The sequence below is a fragment of the Melospiza georgiana genome, chromosome 6, assembly GCF_028018845.1.
Source record: "Melospiza georgiana isolate bMelGeo1 chromosome 6, bMelGeo1.pri, whole genome shotgun sequence".
Lineage (NCBI taxonomy): Eukaryota > Metazoa > Chordata > Aves > Passeriformes > Passerellidae > Melospiza > Melospiza georgiana.
This window is the reverse complement of record NC_080435.1, coordinates 40,872,454-40,897,676: the sequence shown is the minus strand read 5'-3', so window position 1 is coordinate 40,897,676 and position 25,223 is coordinate 40,872,454. Positions and strand designations below refer to the sequence as shown.

The 25,223-nt window shown below is 50.7% G+C and overlaps 1 protein-coding gene across 1 annotated transcript; it reads right to left on the bottom strand.

Moving 5' to 3' along the window:
• Positions 1-1,549: 1,549 nt before the first annotated feature.
• VSX2 (visual system homeobox 2) lies at positions 1,550-24,636 on the bottom strand. The gene is made up of 5 exons (XM_058027007.1): positions 24,198-24,636; positions 22,940-23,024; positions 19,998-20,121; positions 3,003-3,183; positions 1,550-1,881 (listed from the first exon to the last, which is right to left on the bottom strand). Exons 1-5 carry the CDS (start codon positions 24,634-24,636, stop codon positions 1,550-1,552), a joined length of 1,161 nt encoding a protein of 386 aa, XP_057882990.1.
• Positions 24,637-25,223: the final 587 nt, after the last annotated feature.

Genomic DNA, 25,223 nt, shown 5'->3' with positions numbered 1-25,223 from the left:
TGCTCCAAGTACAAGCACACCCCTTTCAGTTTTGTATTTCACTGCAGAGAGACCCCATTGCAGACCTCTGGGCTGCTTTGGATCTCTAATGTCTCTGGCTACAGCATGACATCCAACTCCCTCTGAGCTCTGGCTGAACTCGCCCTTCTTGAACATTGGTGACTGGACTCATACACAGTATTCCTGTTTAGTTTTATTCTTCTTCATATCTTTACAGAAAATGGCACATAAATCACAGATGCTGGATGACTAGAAGTTGTTACAGCTCCGTATCTCAAACACCTCAATACTGAATTATTTTCTCACTGTATATACATTATTTACACTCCATGGGCTATCATCTAACACGTCAAACGATCGGGGGACAAAGACAAACATGTTGGATGCCTGGGCTTAACCTCTGATGGAAGAGAAACAGTAGCTCTGGGGAAAGGGTGCTCACAGCTGAAAGCAGGACAGAAAGGGTCACCTGGAAATCACTGTCCTACGGCTTTCAGAGGGGGAATAGTGCTTTACTGGGATGGGAAGGTGATGGTACCATGGAGTGAGTTTGGCTGTGTGGGTCTGCATGTGCTCCTGTGGGATGTATGTACACGTTACAGGGTGTGTCAGGGTGGATGTGCATGGCTGTCATTCCCTTTAACACTCAGAGGGTGCACTGGACAAATTTAATTCAATAAATACATTAGGTGGATGTTGTTGTCTCACCTGGAATAATGTATTCAATAAATAAATTCACCATTCATCCCCTCTGCAGGGGTGTAGGGTTTTGGTGTTTGGTGCAGAGTCAGACCCAGCCCTGCAGGACCCAGTGAAATGGGCTGGGATCAGCTCAGGGTGCCAGGTGGGACCAGGGTGTCGTGCCTGTGGGCTAAACCTGCCTCTCCCTGCCAAAGAGAGGCAAACCATAACTGCTCTTTAACTGCAGTCCCTTCCCTGCAGACCTTAGTGCTGGGCAGGGAGAGATGGGTGGAAGATGCAAACTGCCCTAGATGGATGGTCATTGTTTCATGCAAGCTCTGCCATGGGTTTGTCCTGCTGCAACCTGGGCCACAGGCAGAGGTGATGGCCAGCAGAAGGTGACGTGTCTGCCTGGGGCACAGTGGGACAGGGCACAAGAGGAAGGGCCTGGGCAGCACTGGGCAGAGCTGTGCACCAAGGAGAGGTGTGGCAGCAGGGAATAGGCTTGCTTCAGGAAGGCCAATGGGGTTTGGGGCTGCATCAGAAGGAGAAAGCCCCAGAGCCAGGTGTGAGGCTGAAGGGACCAGAGCCTTAGTGTCATTGGTGGCAGCGATGATGTGACACTTCCCAGTTCCCCAAAAGGAAGGGGTGGGGGGTGAGGAAGGCCTGGTGGGGTGGAGGAGCGAGGGGCAGGGGTATGCTCAAGGGGAGCAGGCGGTGGGCACCCCTGCCAGGCAGCCCCAAACACAGAGACCAGGGCCCCTCTCCCTGGCAGGGGTGGCCAGGGACGCCTGGCAGTCCAAGGGGGAACATGGCCCCCAGAGGACACAGTGTCTGTCGGGGCTGGCTTCTGCCACCTCTGTTGCCCCTAGATCAGCTTCTCCTCCTTCTGCGATGAGTTCAGCTTCTCCGTCTGTCTCTCATCCTCTGCCACGGCCGCCTCCTCCCCTGTCTCCGGCTTCCTGCCTGGGGCTGGGCTGTCCCCGGCAATGGTCCCCAGGACTTTGGTGCTGTGCTCCTGAGCTTTGGCCCTGAGGGCAGCAATGCTGTTTTCTCTCAGTTCCTCCTGGGAAATGGTGGTTTTGGGATCAGGACCCCTTTCTTCCTTGTCACCTTTGTCAAGCTTGGGCAGGGCCTGGCGCTCCACCTCTGTCTTCCTCCCCGCCTCAGCCGCTGCCTCCAGAGACTTTTTGTGCATCCCTAAAAAGAATTGTTGGTATTCGGGTTTAGAAAAGCGCCTGGGCATGGGAAAGCCATCTTGAACTGAAAACAGCAAAGATAAAGAGAGGCCAGAATTAAGGAAAAGCAGAAACCCTTGCTTCACACAGCAGTCATGGCGAGCCACTCGCTCTGGCCCCCGCACAAGGGCAGCCCAGCATCTGTGGACTGTGGCTGGTCCCAAAGGTTTATAATTACTCTCCCCTTCATTTCTCTCTGTGAACCTGAAGCTAACTTGTTCCTGCATGGAGATGAGGGTCTCAGACAGCAGCATAGCTGCCTGAGCTTCACCGAGGTTGGGGAGGGAGATCCCTCATTAGGAGGGATATTTTTATTTCTGTATCAAACCACAAACACCCTTCTGCCTCTCTCTGTTTCAAGAGACAGAAGGACAGGACAGCCTATTGTCAAGATGCCAGGTACTAGTTTTGGGGCAGAACCAGCCTGGAAGGTCAGAAAGATGGAAGCAAAGAGCAGGAGTGTGACGGGGTAGCTGCTACTTCCATGTCTGCACAGAAAACCAAGCGAAACTTGGGCAAAGACAGAGCATTTGGGAGTCTTAGCACCCTATCCAACATCACAGGGCTGGAGGTGTGAGACTGGGATGACCTCCTGCCTTGGGCAAGGATTGGAGCCCCTGCTCCAGAGCTGGGCATGAAATATGCTTGAGCCACGGGAAGGGAAGGGAAGGGAAGGGAAGGGAAGGGAAGGGAAGGGAAGGGAAGGGAAGGGAAGGGAAGGGAAGGGAAGGGAAGGGAAGGGAAGGGAAGGGAAGGGAAGGGAAGGGAAGGGAAGGGAAGGGAAGGGAAGGGAAGGGAAGGGAAGGGAAGGGAAGGGAAGGGAAGGGAAGGTCAGCACCAGCCTGAGTGTGTGGGCAAATTTGTGTCCAGCCAGATTCTGGAGGTCGTGATCCAAGGTCCAGCAGGAATTTGGTGGAACTCTATTGACAAGGGTCGTTGGCAGGTGGAGGCATTGAGGGTGGCAGGATGGGGGGACCTTGCCCTGCTGCCCCTCACCTATTTTCAACACGACTCTGATTTCTTCCCTGTATCCCCCTGTCTCTACCCATTTGCTATCCCCCATGAAGTTGACTGGTCTCTTACCCAGGAGCCAAGGGGCACAGGACTCCATGATGCCATCCTTGGCAGACTTGAGGATGGACTCAGGCAGCGGGATGGAGTGACGCACCATGGCACCGTAGAGCCCGTACTCAGCCATCACACTGCTCCTGCCCCAGCACTTCTCCCTCTTCCGCCATTTGGCACGGCGGTTCTGGAACCAAACCTGGAGCGAGCAACAAGGAGGGACATGGGTTTTGTGCATGGAGAAGATGTGCCAGGCCCTTTCCCACATGGGAACATGCATGTACTTCTGCAGCATGATGAAAGCAGATGGGTGGATGTTTATCCCAAAGGCAATACAACCTCTTCCACCATGCAACAGACATTGGGTATCTCTCCCTCCCTCCCTTAAAGGAGTGGAGAGGGCCAAGTGTGAAAGCAGGTCCCATCCCTCTCCACAGGATGTAATTAATTTGCCATTGCAACGTCTTTTTTCTAGTGGCTTTTGGCTCTCGTGCCTGGGATTTTCTTTTATTATTTGCTGTGTGTCTGAGCAGCGATACAGGGCTGCAGGCAGCGGTGCCTGCAGGGAGGGCTGGGATGGGGGCGGATGCTCCAAAGAAGGGGGAAGCTGCTCTGTGCGCTTTGCCCTGAATTCCCAGTTTGAAAAACCCCTCATCTTCTCAGAAAATTGGCAGAATAATCTCTGAGCTGTGACCTGGGGGGCAGTGAGCAGAGAGGCAGGCAGCAATGGCAGGGAGGGGGTGATACTCGCAGAAATCTATTAGTGCTCTCTCTCCGATTTCCATTCCTCTTGTCTCCCTCACCCTCCTCCCTCCCCGGCTCCCCTCCCTTCTCCCCCCCTGAGCAGAGGCATCAGCTTTAGATGAAAAATTGCTTGAGGTCTATTCAGAAGGAGGCAAAGGAAGAGTCAGCCCCAGGGGCAGCCCAGGCCTGATTGAAAAATAAGTTAATTTCAGTTTGAATCGATGGGCCTCAGGCACTGAAATATCACGGGAAATTAAAGCAGCTGGTCCCCGGGGAACCACGCCATTGACCTGCGCTAATTAATGCCATGGAGTTACCAGGCCCCTCTCCGAGAGGCAGTCCCTCCCTCCCGGTGGACACCCCAAACACCTCCTCATTTAACTAATTAGACTCACAGAAAATTGGGTGTTAATTTGTTTAGGATTTTTTTTTCTTTTCTATTTTTTTCCCTCCCTTTCCCGGAAAGTACACGGCGGAATGGAAATGAATGTCGGGGTCTCGCTGGCAGATGGATGCTCGGGGTCACTCCGCAATCTTCTCCGACTTGATTGCTTGATTAGGTCGTTAGCACATTAAAAAAAAAAAATTGCTTGCCGTCTGGCGCTGGCCTGATGAGTGGGATGAGGCGGGAATCGCCTGGGTAATTTATCTTTTTATACTGCAAAGAATTTGATTTCAATCTGCAGATATATGGAGGTGCCTTTGACACCTGTTTAACATTACAGAGCTGACAGCTTAACCCTCTCTTGTCCCCACTACTCGCAGCTGTGGGGGACTCAATCTGCAGTGGGGAGCACCGGGGATCTGCGCCAGTCCCCCAGCTCTGCCATGGGGACCATAACACTGATGCCACTGAGTGATGTCCTGGCCTCAGGTGGCAAGGCAATATCATCTCTTCTACCAGTGCAGAGGAGAACTGCCCAGCACTGAAACCTTATGGTAGGGACAGAGCTGCAGGGTGGGCAGGTGGGTGGCTTGCTAGCACGGATGACAGCCACTGCTGGCCATTCCCAGGAGCCCAGCCAGCCTGCTCCCCCAGACAGCTCTGTGGAATGGGTGGGTGGTGGTCCCACTGGCTGTGATCTCAGCTTCTCCCAGCAGAAGACACTCTGTGCATGTCAGAGAGGATTTTACCAGGCAAAAGGAGGCTGCTTCACCACATGTCACCTCCTCTGCATGATGAACGGTGTGATTTAGGCTTTCATACTGCCACTCTGTAACCCTTGGACCGGGGAGGGTTGCAAATCCTCCAGGGCCTAAGCAAAGACCCCAGGAATGCAGAGCTTCCTCTCTTCTCCCTCTCCTCCATGCCTGTGTGAAACGTGGGTTTGCCTGGCTGTGCAGCCAGCAGGATGCTGGCAGAGGGTCTGCAATCCTCCCATTCCCAGAGCACAGGGTGCAGAGCTGCAGGGGCCTCTTTACCGATGCTTTTACCACTTGCCCTTTCTCTACCCTCCTACCCTGCTGCCTCTATCATATTCCTGCCTGCCTCAAGCTCCTCTTCCTTTTCCCTGGCTGGGTCTCAGCCTGGCCCAGCACTGCCCACTGCCACAAACCCTGCTACCCTGGAGCATCCCCTTTTCCATGGCAGTGTTTTAAACCTGCTACCCTGGAGCATCCCCTTCTCCATGGCAGTGTTAAACCTGCTACCCTGGAGCATCCCCTTCTCCATGGCAGTGTTTTAAACCTGCTACCCTGGAGCATCCCCTTCTCCATGGCAGTGTTTTAAACCTGCTACCCTGGAGCATCCCCTTCTCCATGGCAGTGCAAATGCTGGAGGCAGCAGAAGCTTTGCCAGCTGGCAGCCCAATTTTGACTAGAGCTGGTAGAAAATCTTCAATCAAAAAATGCTGATTCAATCACACAGGAAAAACTGTGTCCAGCCAGTGGAAGTGTAATCAAAATTATCTATAGCTTTCTTCTGAATGCTGTATTTTAATCTCAGCTGCCTAAGACATGCAAAATCTATGCTTTAAAGCCAAATGAGAAAATCAAAATTGCATCAACATCTCAGTAAGATCATTCTGAGATTTCCAAAACCAATTTTTGTTATTTGATGGGAATTTCCTCCAGGTTTTGATTAGGAAAAATGAAAGTTTGAAATCCCAGAATGTTTAGCAGAGCAGAAATCAGGAAGACTGACCATCTAGGTTCATCATCATAGGTCTAGGAACCATATCTTCATCTGAGGCATGAAATGAAGTGAAACCAGTGGTGCTCAATACTGTGTATTGCTGGGATCAGATCCCAGTCAAGCATCTCTGTCACAAGCTCATTCTGAGGAACATTGAGTGACGAGCTCCAGCATGACACTGGCAGTCCTCATGCCATTTCAAATCAGCAGGATTGTCCCCTGTGTCCTGTTTCCATGATTTTGTCCTCATTCAGATGGCTCCATCAGTGGGGCTTTCATTTACAAGAAGATCTCAGTGATTTCTTCAAATTTATCAATGTGCTGCCAAAATTTTCACATGCCTTGATTCTGAGCTGAATTACACAGTGATTTAGTAACTCAGAGCTATTTTCAGCTGTGTTGGCACATCAGGCACAACATCCAAATATGCAGTTATTTAGTATTGGCCCCTCACTTTTCCAGGAGAGGGTTTCCCCCTTAGACTTTATTGACCTTACACATCTCTTGTGGTTTTGGCATTCTTTGGCTGCTTATTGTTCTTTCTTGGATATATCTACTCTACAGCTTCCTTTGACTGTGTAAGATTCGGTCTGCCTCCAACAATGTCTAGGTTTGTCCACATTTCCTCTTTCCCCTTCCCACCCCGAGGATTGGCTCAGCTTTGTGAAATGCTTTACTGGCCTTGCTCTGTACCCTGCACCTTCCTTCTCACTTGTTCTCATCTGGGTCTCTGTTGCACAGCCCAGGCTGTGGTGAAAGGACTGTGCTTCTGCTTCCACACCTCATGGGCAGTGGTGAAACCTTCTGATTGATTTTAGATTGAAGTATGTCGCATGTTTGTGCAAAGCTGCCACAATGTGATGTGCAGGGGTGTCTTTTGGACCAATGTGTTACACCCCAAAAAGTTTCACACAAACACCCTTTGTGAAATCTGGCAAACAGCTCCAGGAAGCCTGTTCTCCAAAAGTGAACAATGGAGAAAAATGCACAGGTTTGTCTTGCAGTACTGCGAAAAGTGGGAATGTTTCTGACTTAAATCATCACCTAACACTCACCTCCAGTGCCCACTGCCCAAAGCAATAAAAGTTCAGGCACTCTGTACTTGACTATAGAGTTGCAAGGGTTTTGGAGTGGGAATTTTGGAGTCAAGACTGGCAAGGATAATCTCAACAGTTTCCTCCTCTGAATCACAGATGACAACTGATACTTCTCCAGATTATTGATGATGCAGAAGAGCAAATTGGAGGAGGAGAAATCTCTCATTTTGCAAGGGGACATAATACTTGACACATCCTTGTTAGCCACATTCATCATATTAGTTTGTTTACCAAATCAGTGTCTGAAACATTGTCTGCTGAAGAGAGAAATCTCCCTGAGGTTAGCCATAATTCAGAAATCTGAATTAGTGAAGGGATATTTTAAAACATCTGTGGGATTCCTGTGTATTGTTTCTGGTTTTTTCAACCTAAAATTTTCCACTGGTAACACTCATTTTCTTGGCAGCTACTTTCCAAGCTAGGGTAAAAAGACAGGAGAATTTATATTGTGTCACAGGGCTTGCAAGGGTTGCAGGATGAAGAGAGAGGCGAGAATGTTGACCTCATGTTCAGAAGGCTTGATTTATTATTTTATGATATATATTACATTATTACTATGCTAAAAGAAATAGAAGGAAAAGTTCTCAGAAGGCTAGCTAAGCTAAGAATAGAAAAGGAATGAATAACAAAGGGCTGCGTCTCAGCAGAGAGTGAGACCCAGCTCTGCCGTGAGTGGTCAGTAAATCCAAACATCCACAGGAGACCAATCACGGATTCACCTGTTGCATTCCACAGCAGCAGATAACCACTGTTTACATTTTGTTGCTGAGGCCACAGCTTCTCAGAAGGGGGAAAAAATCCTAAAGAAAGGATTTTTATGAAAAGATGTCTGTGACAATATTGGATTTTTTTTTCTTATCTGTATAAATATATATATCTTTTCCCTGCCCAAGCATTCCTCATCTATTAAAGGAAAATTCCAGGCTTGAGAATTGTGAAATTTTGCTTCAACCGATCTCTCGTCCGGCCTGTGATGGAGCATTCCAAGAGGGCGTTTCAAGGATCGGGGTTTGTGGAGCGCAAGCCCGGAGCAGCACAAGGCGAGTGTCCGCTAGACGGCCACAGGCAGGGCCCGCCCGCGCCCGCGGACACACGGACACACGGACACACGGACACACGGACACACGGACTCACGGACACACGGACACACGGACACGGACACACGGACACACGGACACACGGACACGGACACACGGACATGAACACACGGACACACGGACACACGGACACGGACACACGGACACGGACACACGGACACACGGACACGGACACACGGACATGGACACACGGACTCATGGACACACGGACACATTGACACACGGACACACGGACACGGACACACGGACTCGCGGACACGGACGCACGGACACACGGACACACAGACACACGGACACACTGACACACGGACACACGGACTCACGGACACGGACACATTGACACACGGACACACGGACACGGACACACGGACTCGCGGACACGGACGCACGGACACACGGACACACGGACACACTGACACACGGACACACGGACTCGCGGACACGGACGCACGGACACACGGACACATTGACACACGGACACACGGACACACGGACACACGGACTCGCGGACACGGACGCACGGACACACGGACACACGGACACACGGACACACTGACACACGGACACACGGATACACGGACACACGGACACACGGACAAACGGACACACGGACACACGGACACACGGACACGGACACGCGGACACACGGACACACTGACACACGGACACACGGACATGAACACACGGACACACGGACACACGGACACGGACACACTGACACACGGACACACGGACACGGACACACGGACACATGGACACACGGACACACGGACACACTGACACACGGACACACGGACTCGCGGACACGGACGCACGGACACACGGACACATTGACACACGGACACACGGACACACGGACACACGGACTCGCGGACACGGACGCACGGACACACGGACACACGGACACACGGACACACTGACACACGGACACACGGATACACGGACACACGGACACACGGACAAACGGACACACGGACACACGGACACACGGACACGGACACGCGGACACACGGACACACTGACACACGGACACACGGACATGAACACACGGACACACGGACACACGGACACGGACACACTGACACACGGACACACGGACACGGACACACGGACACATGGACACACGGACACACGGACACACGGACACACGGACACGGACACGGACACACGGACACACTGACACACGGACACACGGACACGGACACGGACACACGGACACCGCGTGCCTGTGCCGGGCTGCAGGGGCAGCTGCGCACAGCTGTGGCAAACAGCCCCGAAGGAAGGGAGGGAGGGAGGGCAGAGCCCCAGTGCCCCCGTAAGGCGCCGGGAGCGGTGCCCAGCGCACGGACAGGCCGGTGTGCCCTCTCTTTGTCCCGCACTTCCCTGCCCGAGGCGCCCCGGGGCATGGAGCCAACACCTCCGGGATCTGCCCTCCCCGGCCGGGGCTGTTGGTACCTCAGTGCCCAGCTTCTCCTGACAAATATACCTCTCCCTTTCTACCCTGACCAACCCAAGACTTAACAATGATAGTGCTCAAAATTAAAATCTCCTCTGATAAAACAGTGATGTCCTCATCCCCATATCAGACGGGACCTGTAGCCCTGGCTGGGTTCAGTCTGAGGATGTGAACACTGCAGAGAATGGCCTCGTATCTTGCTTGGAGCACGTCCCCACCCATACCGGGGTTTGGAACAGACTGCCATGAGAGCATGAGCTCTGACTGTGCCCTGGGGCTTCCTCCAATCCCTCTGGTTTAGCAATCACTACAGAAAAGCCTCCTGACTGCTGGTGGAGACTGCAGCACCTGTGTAAGCCTGGAAGCAGTTTATTGCTGTCTTTTCAAATGTAACGTCAAAGTTATTGGTACTGTTTATGGTGACATCACTTTCTATGGCAGGTGTAAAGTGGTTATGAAGTTAAATGAGAGCAGTAAAGGTTGCACACGGGCTGCATGGCTGATCAAAGGACTCATCATCCCTCCTCTTGCTAAACACTGGGAAAGAGCTTGCTGAATTCACTTTAGAAAGGACTATTCCTATACATAACATACCAAGAGCCCTTCTGATAAAAGCTGGAGTTGTGTCCAACCCACTTGGCTAACAGGTCCAACCAGAGGTACAAGATGAGCTGTGAGACAGTGCTCATCCCTCTTGAGTGAAGACACGATGGTGCACCATACTTGGGTCTCCTCTAAGCTAAAAGAGTAACAGGGCACTCATTGAATATGGGCTTAATGAGCACACAGCAAAAATGTGCATGGTATTAAAAGCTCTTAAAAGTCCTGCTCTTAAAAGCACTACATGGACCAAGAATAACTGTTTGTTGCAATTTATCTGACTTATGCAACCAAAGCTATAAAAATCCCTCTTCACTAGGAAACATGTCTTAAACTGTGTTCCTTTGGTAAATCTGGGGTTTTCACCTGGTCTCACGGGCAACATTTTTTCACTTCCTGTAACCTTTCAAAGGCAAAGAGCTTCATTTGCTGCAGGGATCCCATCTTCCCCAAAGGAAAACGAGTGTGCACACAGTGAGATCAGTGGTTCAGCACACACTCAGTCTGTGTGTGCATCACATCTGCACAGCAAATGCATCTCTGAGACACTGACTTCACCACGGCCACACTGTGATTCCAGCTGACCAGTAGCTTCGCTGGCACTACAGAATAGGCTCCCATATGCTGGGACCTGGCAGATCAACACCCAAATTCCTCTTTTCCTAACATGCTGAGTGAAAAACAAGAAAAACATCAGGGTCATAGAAGCATGATAGTCACAAGAAAGCTGACAAGAGTGCAGTCATCATCCTAATCCACAGAAACCCAGGAAGACATCTGTCATTGTCACAAACAGTGGTAGTGCACATCCATCCTTTAGGTGATCACAGTACCTGACTCCATTAACCAAGCTGCTATCCTGCCTGAATTACTTCATTTTGCCTTCTTTTCCCCCACTAACACTGCTCTGCAGGTCCTCTAGCGCAGAGAAAACCTTAGCATAGATCTTCATAAACACCTGTAAGTAGTGCACTCTGTAATCGTGCAGGGACACACCACATTATCACTTTCATGCTAGAGAAGGTGAGCCAGGACAGCCAGAGGAGAAATGTCACATCCCCCTCACAATGCTTTTCAATGGGCCCTGAAATCAGACCATGGGATGCCATCATTCCCCCGAGGCTGTGGAGCACTGCCTGTGCTCTGGGACTGCCCCCTGCATGCCAGCAGCAGCTCCCTGGTGCCCTGCCCAGACCCTGAGCAAGGGGCAAAGGTGCTCTCTGACCTGCTCCAGAAAAACACACAGGCACCAGAGGCTGTGCACCAGCAAGAGATGATGTCTGCAGTACTGCTGTGCCCACTGCTCCCTGAGACAGGGCTCAAGCCTCACACGCATGGGGACAGTCTGCAAAGTCCCCAAGCACCCTTGAACATTAGCTGGAAGATATCTACAAACAGGACATTTTGTAAAATGCTGTAAGATGTAATCAGTTTCTGTGCACCAGCTTGGGGGGGCCTTCAGCACTCTACTCCTACCATGTGTCTGCTCCTGGCTCTGCTGTTCCTCAGCTCTGTGTATCCTTAACCTTCGTTGGGTAATTCACAACTCCAGGGGTTTTCACATGACAATCTTCCAGCTGCAGAACTGATTCTGCAGGCCCTGGCTGCTGCTGTGCCACTGACACCTGCAGCCAACACTTGGGCACAGCACAGCTGATGGTGTGACCTGCAGAGCTGGTGACATGCAGGCTGGCCAGGAATGCTGCTCACACCAGGACAGCACAGTCCCAGGTGTCTCCCTTAGCTGTCACTTAGACTCTGAGCCTTGATCTCAGTCATGGTCATCATATAAGCTGAAGAAGTTGATTCAGTGAAATAACAAATGGCAGTGGTTGTCGTGACAGTGATGGGGCACTCTGAGTTGGAAGGCTGGCAGTGAAGGGACCCAGAGATGTCAGAAAGATGTGATGGACATCAAGCAAGTTGTCTTGGAATGGACATCACTGGCACATCTGGCTATGACAGGAATTCCTCATGCATGTTCACATGGATGGGATGGCTAGATCCTCCCAAGAATTTTTTTCTCAAGGACACTCACAGCTCAGCCCTCCCTCTGGATGAGCCAAGCAGTGTCTTTAGAAAGGAAAGGGTAGCACAGTGAAATTGTGCTGCCATGTGGGTCCCCAAGCTGCAGGTGACCCAGGCTGGTGGGCAGCCTGTCTGTGCTGGCCTGCCCGAGCAGCACAGGCAGGAGCTGACCTGGCCTGGCCAGGGGCTGCTGCTCATCCACCTTGTAGCAGGTCAGCCACAGCAGCCAGGCACCAGTCAGTCACCAGGGAAGGAACTTAACCCCTATGGTTGTGAGTGTGCAACATGCATGGCATGAGCATTTATGTAACTCACAGAAAGGCAACCAGTGCTTGGCTTGCATTCCCCTGCTACAATTTTGAGGAGAAGGCTGCAGCTGAGAGCTCTAATAACTGTGGGAGCCATAGTTTCAGCTCTGCCTTTGCTCAGGCATTTGGGACCCTACCAGCTACCTGCTGAGAGAGAAAGTAGGGAGCAAATGCTCCTCACACTGGGCAGGTCCTAAACTGAACACCTCTCACTGCTCCTCCCAGGACAGTAACACTCAGGGTAGACAGAAGAGCACCCAATGCTTTTCACAGCCTCCAATAAAGCACCCTCTGGAAATCATCTTTGTTGTAAGATACTGCAGAAACAGTTTGTTTCAGTGCTCAGTTCCTCTTTTCTGCTCCACAGAAGGACCTGCAGCCTCACGCACATGGAGATTGAGGTTCTTGGTGTGTCTGCTGAGGACTGGACTGCTCTGCAGTGCCTGGGCAAAACCCGGCTCACAGAAAACCCACAGAGAAGGGCAATGAAAAGGAGAGCAGGTTTGTGCTTCCAGAGAAGAATCAGAAGAACTTGTTGAGATCTATCAGGGTAAAACAAAAACACTACAGAGAGAAATAGATCCATTAAGAAATACAGGGAAGAGTAAATTAACTGAGTGTCTAAAGTGCCTGTGTTATTGAACTGTTAGAAAAATCTCTATTCAAAGCCAGGAAAGTAGGAAAACTTTGTAATAAAGGGTCATTAAAGGAAAACATGAACACAACCATCAGCTGTTTCCTCTGCCCGGTGTCATAAGGCTGGAGAGGAATTAACTACTGAAATTGCTGGGATGACCAATTATTTTTAAAAATCAGATGTGAAAAACTGCAGTGGTATCAGAAGAGAGAAAAGAAAGTTCATAATTAATTAAAGAAGTGAATACAAGTGCTCCCAGCACAGGGATTTGGGATGGTATTTCCAGAAGAGCTAAAGTGGCCGAGGAACTGCAAGCCTAAGCTTACTCAGAGAAGTGTTAGCCTTAAACTACTGTTATTTACACCAAGAAAATGGGGGGATGCATGCAGGGAAGCGTTGTCCCAGCCTGGCATCATGCCTGCAGAGCCATTCCTGATTCTCTTGGACATGATGGGGAAGGCCTTTACCAATGCACTCCAGAGAAATGGGCTTCAGGATGCCCATTTTTCCTGCCCATCTTTCTTCTCACAGGGAACTCGTGTGACCCAATGCTTGCAGGTGTCAGATCCTCGCTGAGAGTGTCTCCAAACCATGGAGAGAACAAGCAGAGTAAAGGCCCCTGTTTTCCTCCCAGTTCTGCGCAAAAGCACATCAAATTCCCAAGTCCCTTTTCCTGGGACAGCCATAAACATCTTGTAAGAACAGAGAAGAAGGCAAGAAGAGGCAAGTTTGGTTTTATTTGGTTTTTTGTTTCATTTAGAAAATTGATCAGTGACTAAAGCAACTCAGGGACTGAACATAGAGGGATAAAGCAGTACCTGGGTAAAGAAAATATTCATAACTCTATACCTTCACCTCTCCACCAAAAGGACCTTTTAAAACTGCACCTAGCAGCCCCAGCTGTAGCAGGGTATAATCCCACAAGATAAGCAGGAATCTGCATGGTCTAGCAAAAGCCGGAGAGCCCCCACTTCATTAAGCTGAAGTGTCATTCCCAGCCCTCCATTTTCCTTCTTTTCTCCTGCCACATTTTCTTTCTCTGTCCAAAAGCATGTAGTGTAAGACTTTTCAGACAAGAATCCCTTTGGAAAACTTGCCTGGGCCCCTGCTCTTGCCCATCACCCAGCCCCTCTGTTTGCAGCTCTGGTAATTAACTTGTAAACGAAGTTCTAGCACATGGGCTGAAAACAGGCCATAGATAAAGGGTAATGAAAACAATCCATTAGAGAAAGGGCCAAATTAAACAACTCTTAATTGAAAAATGGAAATGAATATGAATTTAGATCAACTAAACAAGCATGTTATTGAAGAGGCAGAAAAGTGGATGGACTCCTAACATACCAATTAAAGACATGGAGGCAGAGATGCACCATATGCCATGAGAAAAACTCATAATAATATTCTCAGTGAGCCACTAAGTTTGATTAGTTTTATTACTCTCACTTGTGTACTTTCTACATTTCTAGAAGCATAGGGGAAGTTTATGACACTTATCTGGTATCACAGAGCCATGGCTTGCCCCAGTGCTCGTGAGTTATTGGCAAAGGTAGCCAGCACTAGCTGCTCAACTCTATTTCATTATTAACTCCTTGCAGGGCTCTTAAAATGTATATATTTTGAAACAGTTGGCTCACACAACAGCAACACTTTGGCTTGTCCTTCACCTTGGTAATCTACCTCCAGCAGCCCTACCCAGTGTGGCATTTCCTTCCAGCCACGTGGTCCCCAGGAATGTGCTGTACAGAGGTACCAGTTGGAGCCCACTGGCAGTGGGCCTCATGCTGGCCTTGCTCTGTTCCATGTGGGACAGTCACCCAAAATTTTAACAGAAGTACACAGGTCCTCACTTCTTGGAGTGCTAGTGATAAGCTTAGAAAAGCCACAATCCCACTCTCTGCAGCACTGAGTAATGCTTTGGCTGCCATTCCAGGCACACACTCAGCAAAGGTCACCAGCTGCATGGAGCAATCACAGCATTCCATCCTTACACCCTGGGACTCAGACTACACCTCAGCACTCTGCAACCAGCAGGAAAATCTGGCAGGAGGGGGAGAAGCCAGGGCTGCTAAAGCTGCATAAAACTAATTTTTCCTTCATGCTTTCTGTCGTGTTTCTTGAGGGGGCTCCTGGGTTCACTCCTGAGCTCACACTCAGTGCAGTACAGGCTCCTCAGGCCTTGTCAAATTATCTTCATCTCTAAACAGGGAACCTTTTTGCAAAACTGAAGGAAGGTAAGCCTCTGTCCTTGCAAAATACTCTTGGTACTTGCTTCCCTCTAAATGATTACTCCTTCTGATTCCTCCATCCCTGTTCAGCTCCTAAAGGCCTCACAGTGATACTGAAATGTGTTAATCTGGTAGCTAAACCAATACTTTTTCAATTAGAGATTGAATTGACCTTGTTTTGTTTTTAGCCAAAATTGGCCTCTTAGCTGCCTGACAAAGCTTGCTGGATGCACAGACAATCCCCACTCTTCACACAGCACCAGCCTCTTCTTGGGATTCCTTTTGCTTATGTGAGCAATTTCATTTGTCCCAAAAATTGTCATCCAATAATTACCATGCCCCTTTTAACAACAAGAACTGACAATTTTTAGCAGTTTTATTACCTTTTCTTAATTGATTACTTCTCTTAAAAGGTGACTCTAATGTCCCTACAATAGCAGTCAGGATCTTATTTTTTTGAAGTACTGATTAATCAATTTGTTTGATTAATAGGAGACATACTTTAAGGACAAACATACAAAATCATTTCAGTAATCCCCAAATCAAACTGTTACTGAACTTTCATATTGTAACTACTCAGTTTAAAGTTTGGAACTGTTATGTATGAATAAATTCAGTAGGGATAACATCTAAAATCTACATGTCACCGTTAAGAGATTTGTTATGAGAAAAAGCAATTTAAGTCAGATGTCACAGTATTTGTCAGCCTCAGGACATTTTTAATACTTCATAATGTTTATTAAGGATATACTTCCCCACAGGAATCTACTTACCTCTCTTGGATTTTACAGAACACCCTGGGTTTATTCCCATACTGGCACTTCAATTCATATGAATATTCTTTCAAATACATTGATTAATGTGGTCTGTCTTGCAAAATGGCCACAGTGACATCTGATGTGACTTGTGCATAGTATCTCACTATTATAAAAAATTATTTTCCCATGCTGCCCAATGGGAGGATGCTCATTTTCCTTCCAGGAGCAGCCAGCTCAGTGTGGGAGTAAAACACACGCAGTGTGTGTCTGCCTTGGGGAAAAAATACACTTTCATATCCTCTTTAAATGGAGGGTTTGAATATTTTTTTCCTGTATTCAATGTTCTCTTAAACCAGTAACTTTCTTGGCCTCTGATGGCTATTTGTAGTGTTCTGCTGAAGGCTTTATCTGCAAACAGTTCCTATATATCATTCCTTCAATTGCCCTCTTTGAATTTCACTTTCACATCAAATTTCGTAGGTGATTTACTTTCTCTTTGACTAATACCTCCTGAGAAATGATTCCATGAATGAAAATAAGGGGTAGACATCAGTCTTAGGTGAGGAACCAGTGGGAAACCACATGAAATGCTGTAGAAGTCCACAACATATGATGCTCACAACAATATTAGAAAACACTTTCATTAATGACCTACAGGAGGGAGAGAGCATTGCTGAAAGATGAGAGGAGCCACAAGCTGCAATGAAAATGCAAAACTATAGAGCTCCCTCAGGCAGCTGGAAACTCATGCAAGGAAAAAAATGTGATGATGTGAAATTATAAATATTATGAAGATGGGAGTAAAGATTCATTGTAAGCTGTCTCTTCCAAGGAGCATTAAATGATGCCAAGAGATTCAAAGCAAGATCTACTGCACTCAGGCAGTTCCGTTGCACAACCTCTTGCCATGGGATATTAAGAAATTTACATGCATTCAAGATGCCAGGAGACTGACAAAGTGCTCAGTATCACTGGAGAGCTGCCCTGTGTGGCACCCACCTCTCACCACTGTCAGAGCTGGTAGGGCTGCTTTTATGCTGGTCAGCCAAAGGTAACAAAATGTGAAACCCAGAACACTGAAGGGAAAATCCTGAGCATAAAATAAAATCTGTCTAAAAGAAGTTTGAAGCAGCTGAATTAGATAAATGTAAATAAATAAGGAAGCAAGCAGACCAGTGCTAATGCAAGACTATTTTTGCAAAGGCCCCCGAGTCCAGCTGAGCTGCTGTGAGCACACCCAGCATGCAGCTGTAGGCATGGGGTCCCTTACCTCCAGGAAGGCTGACAGACAGGATGGCTTCATGTAAGAACAACCACATGATTAAGAGATGAGCATGTGATTTATGAAGGATAATTTAAGGAAAGATCCTTGCAACTTACTTAAGCAATGATGAAAACCAAAAGTGGCCAGGGGAAGAAATATCTTACATTTATTCAAGGAGCATGAACTTTATAACCAAGGGGAAATAATTAGGCTTGTAACAAAAAGGGCCAAAGTTGAAAAGGAATATGAGGTAAAATATCAAGAAGTATGATCAAATTTGGGAATCACCTTGCCATGGCTTGTCACACACAAAAAATATTGACAAGGAGATTTCATAGAATGTGTGGTAAGGGACAGTGGACTGCTGACCTGTTGGAAAGAACAGTGGTGCTCAGGACTCCTCTGTGAGCCTGATGCTCACCCTGGCAATGTGCTCAACAGGTGCTACAGAAATTCTGTTATTTCTCATTATTTCCTCTTTCATGGCCCGCAAAACTGTTATTCACAATCACTTTTTTTCTGGAATACACGTGCCACTAGTTACACCTGATGTTGAGAACAGCCATACCTTGGGGTGCTTCTGCTGCCCAAGGCTAACCTGATCTCAGGAGCAGAGGGGTCACAGTAAGGAGCACTCCTAGGTTAAAAAGCTGCAATACAGGAAGAGTAAGCAGTTGCTCATTAGCCAGCTGCAGAATGACAGGGCAGACCAGTCAGGGGCAGCTAAGATGCTTTTCCTGCTATTTAATTTCCAAATCAGTTAAAATACTCAGGGTGTTCCAGGTGCTGAGGCCCTACAAGCTGTGTCAGCTCTACACTGTGTGCCACAACATCCCACTCCACCTGGCACAGAGTGAATCTCTCAGCTCTGGCCAAAGAAATGGGGCCCCTGGAATTCAACATACACTGTGCCACTAGAGGAACCTCTTCCTTGGAAAGGTCTTTTATGGGAAATCAAAGGATCTTCTTTCCAGCCCAGCACCAAATTGTGGCTGTGGGCAACAATAAACTCCCAACAATCTCTCCTCTCTTGGCCTGATGTCCTACAGGATCACAAGTGGAGAAGTGGCCATCCATCCATTTCACTCCTTCTAAAGGCAAAGCATCAGGGCTTGTTTCTCAGAGCAAAGTCCTAATGCATCAGGTAGGATTTGAGATGGTGGGCCATTATTTCTGAAGACTGGTGGAAATCCTGTTAGCACACAGGTTATCTACAAGCTGTTAGATCAGCAGGAGTCCTGCCAGGACAATGGGATAAGAAGCAGGAGCTGCTTTTATTAAAATGTCATTTTTGATTGAGCACAAGAATAAGGGTGGTGAGGGGGCTCAGAACAGCGGGGGGAAAAGGCTACACCTTTGTTTTGGAGGATCTTCCTGTCCCTGCACTGGGTCCTACCTCAGTAGCTTCCAGCATCAGTATTATTCTGCTAAGTGCCCTCTGAGCTGCATTCCAAACCCACAAGGGAGCAGCCTCCCGGGCCATCTCTTCAGCAAAGGAAGAGCAGGAGCTCAAGACACAGCTTGGTGGGTGCTGGGCATGCATGAGGGATGAACAGAAGGAGGAACCAGGGAAACCAGGACCCTCCCAACACCACATGGCACATAGGACAATGTCTCTTGTAGAAGCTACTGTGCACCAGTCACAGGGGCCAGCCACTGCCACTGTGTGGAGAACCAGGGCAGGTTAACTTCCAGCCAGACCACAACTCCACCTGCTCAAGGCTTGGCCATTACAGTCCTGTGCCTTGTGTAGAAACCTGGTGGGAGCAAGCCATGGGGTAAAGCGAGGCAAAAGGGGCTGCTGGAGCCCACCCTTGTGAGCATCAGTTAGCTCTGTGCAGTGTGCCTCCCACACTGGAAACAGCAGCTGCTGAGTCTTTTCCAGCTTTCTGGCTGTCATGCATGCCAAAGGCTGGTCCTGGCCCAGCCCTGCAGCTCAGGCTGCTCCTTCCTGCTGAGGATTCCCCACACAGCAGTGATATTCCACACCCCCTTGTTCCACCTCCTCACAGTACCATGACAGGACTGACATGCAGCTAAAACCTTAATGTTAAAAGCTGTTACCTTAATAAAATTTAACAGATTAACAAAAAAAAAAAAAAAAACAAAAAAAAAAAAACAAAGAATTATCCCCAGATACTTCCAGGGTAACGTCACTTGAGGAGGCAAATCCAGTCAAAGTGCAGACGTGGTGCAAACATCTCTCTGGGACTCACCCATCATTCCCACACTGCATCCTGCCCACAGCTGTACTAGCTGCCCACGCCATCCCTGGGCATCCTTCTGTGGCCAAAGGAGCAGAGATGAGCCCTTTCCCTTCAGACATGGTCTCTGGGAGGCTCTCTTCTTGCTTTTACCAAGACCTTGAATCACTGTCATCTTTTTTTGCATGCCTGTTGTCCTTCTCTGATCTAAGATTCCCTCTGTTGCACCCCCCCAGACCGCTGGAACCACACCCCAGGCACAGCACCTGTCGACATGCAGACACCAAATACAAATCTGCCAAGAATATCTGATCTGCCTGCCATCAAAAGCAGGAGAGTGGACAACCTGGGGAAGTTTATTCAGAAAAATGTCAACCTGCCCATGCCACTACCTTTTCTTCATGGGGGGGATGAACATGGCTGAGAGCAGCACAATAGGGGGGTCCAAGAGATGTGATTACCTGTATCCTGTCTTCTGGCAACTCTGTTTTCATGGCCAGCATCTCTCTAGCATACACGTCAGGATAGTGGGCCTCATTGAAGGCCTTTTCCAGCTCCTCCAGTTGATAGGATGTGAAGATTGTCCTGAGGGGAGTAAAACTCTTTGATCAAAACACGAGAAGCAGCAAAGATGATGAAGAGTCAGAGAAATGAACACTGAAAACAGTGAAACCTGGGTGACTGGCTAATACATAGCTTTTCCCCACCTCCTGTGTTTCTGTGCACAAAAGGTCAAGTGCCAGGGTGAAAGGAGAACCAGAAAATGCCAGAAGACGGCATTTTTAACAGTTACAAATCACCTTCCCTTTCAGGGACTTGCCTCTGGAGACAGTGCCCCCCCAGCAGCCAGCACCCGCAGCGATGGCAGCTGATGGACACTCGTGAGGATCCTCACATCCTCTGCACCCCGTCTGGAGAGGTGCTGAGCCCTTTCCCAGCTGCTGGTCCTTAGCCTCTTCAGTCTCCAAGAGCAAATAATCCTTCATCTTGAGTCTCAGTCTTTGGACAAATTCTCCAAATGTTTTCTCCACCCTAACCCACCAATTTTCACCAGTTCTTCCCCATGAGAGCCCGGACCAGCTCCCTTCCTCTGCCTCTCCCCTGGCTGCTTCCACTCCAAAATCTCCTTAGCTGCTCCCTGCCAGTTTGCATTACCCCATTATCCTTTAGAAATCCTCCCGGGCTGCCCTGGGCAGGCAGCAGCCCAACCTGCATCACGCAGCCGTTCTCAGTTTGGGACAACCAAATTGAAAAATCAGCAGCTGGAAAGCCGAGACAGATGAAAGCCCTTCCCTAGCAGATGGATGAGAAGTCTCGGACCACTTCCACTCCCTGAGGGTTAAAACTCCCACCCTTCAACTCCTCCAGTACAAAAAGCACAATTTTAGATAAAAGCTAAAAATACTGCAATGGCAAAAAACCCCCAAAACCCTAAACAACAAATAAACAAAAAACCCCAACCAACCAAAAACCAAAACCAAACCAAAACAAAAAAACTCAACCAAAAAACCAAATCGAACAAAAAAACCCTCAACCAAAAAATCAAGTCAAACAAAAAAAAAAAAAAAAACTCAACCAAAAAACCAAACCAAAATAAAACAATCCTAAACCAAACAACGAATTGCAGCCCTTGGGCAAAGTAAATGTGTAAATTTAGCATCAATCGAAAAAACATGTATCTTCCAGAAAGAAAGAGGAAATAGTCATTTTCTAAAATACATCCAAATTTCAGAAAAGCCTTTCAGTTCCAGAGAGCATTAACAGAAAATATCAGAAATATCCTCCGCTATACAAAATGAAAAGGATGCCACCAGATCGATAGTAATGCTAACAAAAGCAGGATGCAAATGCAAGGGACCTGCCTGCGATCAGACCCTTCTTTAAATTCACTTTTAAATCCATTCTCTTTTCAAACAGTTTTTCTTCAACTCTGACAAATCTGTGAACTCTAGGGACAGCAGAGGCACACTGAATCGTGTATTTTCTCTCTCTGCGACCACAGGAAAAATTATTCCAATTTTGATCCAGTTTAGATTTTAAGCATTCCCCTCCATCTTCCTCCCACAAGGGCTCGGAAGCCGGTCCAGCCTCACCGGCGGGAGGGTTTTGCTGGCATTCCGCTCAAGTTTCCCCTTTTTGCTCATGCCCGGGTAGTCCCCGTCCCTTCTGCAATTCCCAACCCACTGCCCATTCGGTGTTTCTATCCTGCAGCTATTTGCAGGCTATTGGCCAGTCATCTTCCAGCCCTTCCTCGGTACAATTAGAGGTCTTAACTGTTTACAACGAAATGTTCAACTACAGGCAAATGCTGCAGGTCTGTTTCTGTCTAGAATTGAAAATAAAACAAATCTGAATTTCGTTTCCTATCTCTCATCCAGACCGGGACCTGTGTACCAGTCCCAGCTGTGTCATCGCCCAGCCCCGTCTGGGGTGCAGAGAAAATGAACTCGTTCTTACTCCAGAGCACCCAAAGTGGGAACATTTGCCTGGAGAGGGGTCCGGCTTTGGAAAGCAGCCCTCCAGACCGAGCCTCCTGTTGCACACACAGCAGGATGTCTCCCGGGATAGTCGGTCTCCTTCCACCCCGCATCCTGCTAAGCTTTCACTGGAGCGTCTTTTAATCCACCTTTCCTGCATCGTGGCAGGATTGATTTAATTATTCCTAAATCACCCTCAGTGGATGGTGTTTGGCCTTCCTTTGTCCTGGCGCTCTGGCCGCAGCAATGCCAGAACCCAGCACGGGATTTTTCGTTTCTGTTTATAAAGCGCAAACAAACCAACTCCATTTTAACTGTGGGAGAAGTCAGGCAAAGTCTACTACCCTGACCGTGTTTATAGGAAACCAAATCCTAAAGTGGATCTTCGTTTCCTTAAACAGTTTCCCAGCCTTCTTCAGCTTCTTTGCAGGCTGTCTCTGATTCCCAACTATTTAATCTACTGGCAAAATATTTATTTTTACGTAATAAAATATTTAAATTATTGATAGGAATTCTATCTTGCTGACAGCCAGTATTAAGATTGCTGCATGTGGAGCTGAAAACGGCTTTTATTATTTCTGACAGGTTCATGATTTTCCCTTCCAAACACTGATGATCCGCATTCCACCGCAGCTCCTAGGCTGCACAGGATTGCGACCCGGGATATCTGGACCCGCAGCCAGAAAAAATTAAATAAAATTACACCTGTGGTCGAATCCCCCACTCCCTGTAGGCACTTCCCCGTATCCGATTTATTTTGGACGGGGGGAAAGAATAAGGGGAAGGAGCCGCTGGAGAAGCCGCAGGAGTGCCGGGGCGCTCCGGGCCGGGATGAATGTTTTGCTCCAGGCCGGAGCGGGCCGGGCTCGCCGCTTCCCCGGGGACTGAGGCGACGGGAGCGGGAGGGGTGGCCGCCGCTGTCTTACCTGTGCCGCCTCTTCTTTCGTTTCTTGCTCTGATTTAGGGAGGATTTGGACATTTTTCGGTCGCTGGAGGAGACATCCTCGGAATCTGCGGAAAGACAGGCAGCGGCTGTGGGCCGGAGCTCGCTCCCCGCCGGAGTCCCCCGGGCAGGGCCAGGCCCGCCGGCTCCGCTCCCTCCGCCGGCTCCGGCCGAAGATTTCGTTGCGATCGCGCCGCGGACGGGGCTCCTCCAGCGCGGCACCGGCGCCGCTCCCGCTCCGCTGCGGGCAGCTCGGGGCGGTTCGCCCCAGCCAGGGAAGGCTCCGGGCCGGGACCGGGCTCTCGCTCTCGCCTCTCTCCACCAGATTCGTTTGCTGAGGCTGCTGTTGCCTCGCTGCCAGCGCGCAGAGCCCCGCGAGCTCAACCAAACCGTAGGAGAACGGGAAGCTGCAGCCCCCGCTCCGCTCCGCGCCGGGCAACCGCGACCGCCTGCCCCAGCCCGGGGATCCCGGACTGCGCCCCGGAAACACCGGAGCGGGGAGGGAGAAACGGAGGTTTACGGAGCTACCAAGCAGCAAAAACAAGCCCCGGGAGGAGCTGCTGCCTATCCATCCACCGCCCCCGGCTCCCCAGGGATGCCACGGCCCGGGGGTGCTGAGGGCAGGACGCCGCCGCCTTTGCCCCGAAGGAGCAACCGGGGGACGGATCGGGGACCCGTATTTCGATGCGCGCTCCGGTCCCGCTTCAGCCCACGGCGCCGCGCCACCTGCCCGGGCTCGGCCCCGTGCTGCTCGGCCGGCCGTACTGCGGGCGGGGGCGACGGGCACGGCCCGGGACGGGCGCCGCTGCCGGAGGGAGGCCGGGAATCGCTCCCGGAGCCAGGGTCTGGCGCTGCTGCCTGCCGCTCTGGGCAGACCCGAAGCGGTCGCGGAACGGGGCCTGTCGGCAGAGTTGTGGGAGGCTGCTGCCGTCTAGGAAAAGGATGCCAAAAGACCCCCGATTATCCGGCAACACGGGCTCGCGGGGGCCGGTCCGACGGGGCTCTGCGCATCCCTAGGCCGGGCGACCGGAGCCGCGCCATCAGACCGCGGCCGCAGCCCCGGACGGGGGAAAATATGGTCCCGCCCGCCCTTCTCCTCATTCTCGGGATCGAAACGAAATCTCCCTTCCACCGCCGAGCAAGCGGCCTCCCGCCGGGACACGGGGTGCGGGCGGCGGCTGGGTGCGGGCGGCCGTGCTGGCGGGGCGCAGCGGCTCCCCGGGGGCCGGGGCCGTGCCTACCTGAGCTGGCCGTCTGGCTGCTGTCCAGCTGCCCGGGGGCCCGGGCCAGCGGCTGCAGGTGGACGCTCTGGGGGTCGGAGAGCACCTCTAGGAAGGTGGGCTGGGTGTAAAAGCCGGGGATGCCGCTGGCGCCCAGCAGCCCCATGCCCACGCCGCCCACCCCGGCGGGACTGAGCACGGAGCGGGCCGCCAGCAGGTGCCCGGCGGGCAGAGAGTCCAGGGCGGCCCGAGGGTGCGACGGCGGCTCCTTGTTCAAGCCCAGGATCTCCTGGATGCCGAAGCCGGTGCAGCGGGGAGGGGTGGGCCCGGAGTTGGACTTGACCCCAGCCGCGGGGGGCGGCGGGGGCGGCGGCGGGGCGGCGGGGGCGGCGGCCGCGCCGTCGGGCTTGGGCTTGCCGGGCAGGCTGGGGGCCAGCGCCGCGCCCGCTTTGCCCGTCATGCTGCGGCCAGCGGTCCCTGGTGCCCGCTCCGGGAATGCCTGGGAGCCCCCGGCTCAGGCCCCTTTTATCCGCCCAGCCGGGAGCCCGAGCGGGGTCAGAGCCGCGCAGCCAATCACAGGGGCCAGCCGCGATTAGGGATGCCAAAAAGCCGCACCGGCGGCGGCGGGGCCGCTGCTCGGCGGGCTGGGGCCGGTGCCCGGCAGCGGACGGGGGCTGCCGCCCGCCCCTGCGCAAAGAGAGGGCGGCCCGGCCCCGCAGGCCCCGGCGCCGCTTCGCCTCCAGCCGTGCTGGGGAGGTGGGGTTAGGAAGGGAGGGAGGGAGGGAGGCATCCCTGCTTTCATAAACACGCACGGCGTGGGGCACCGGCCCTGGAGGAGAGATGCGCAAGGCTTACCTGTAGGGAAACCTCTGCCTTTCCTGCTCATCCCATATTCTGAGATAAATAAGAGGTCAGAAGAGAAATTAGGCCCCACGCAGGTGAGCTGAGAATTAAAACTGAGCAATGTTCCTTGAAAAGACTGAGCAGGAAGATTTGATGTTGGAGAAGTGCTCAGCTCCATGCCATCAGAGGAAGTGAAAGGGTTGT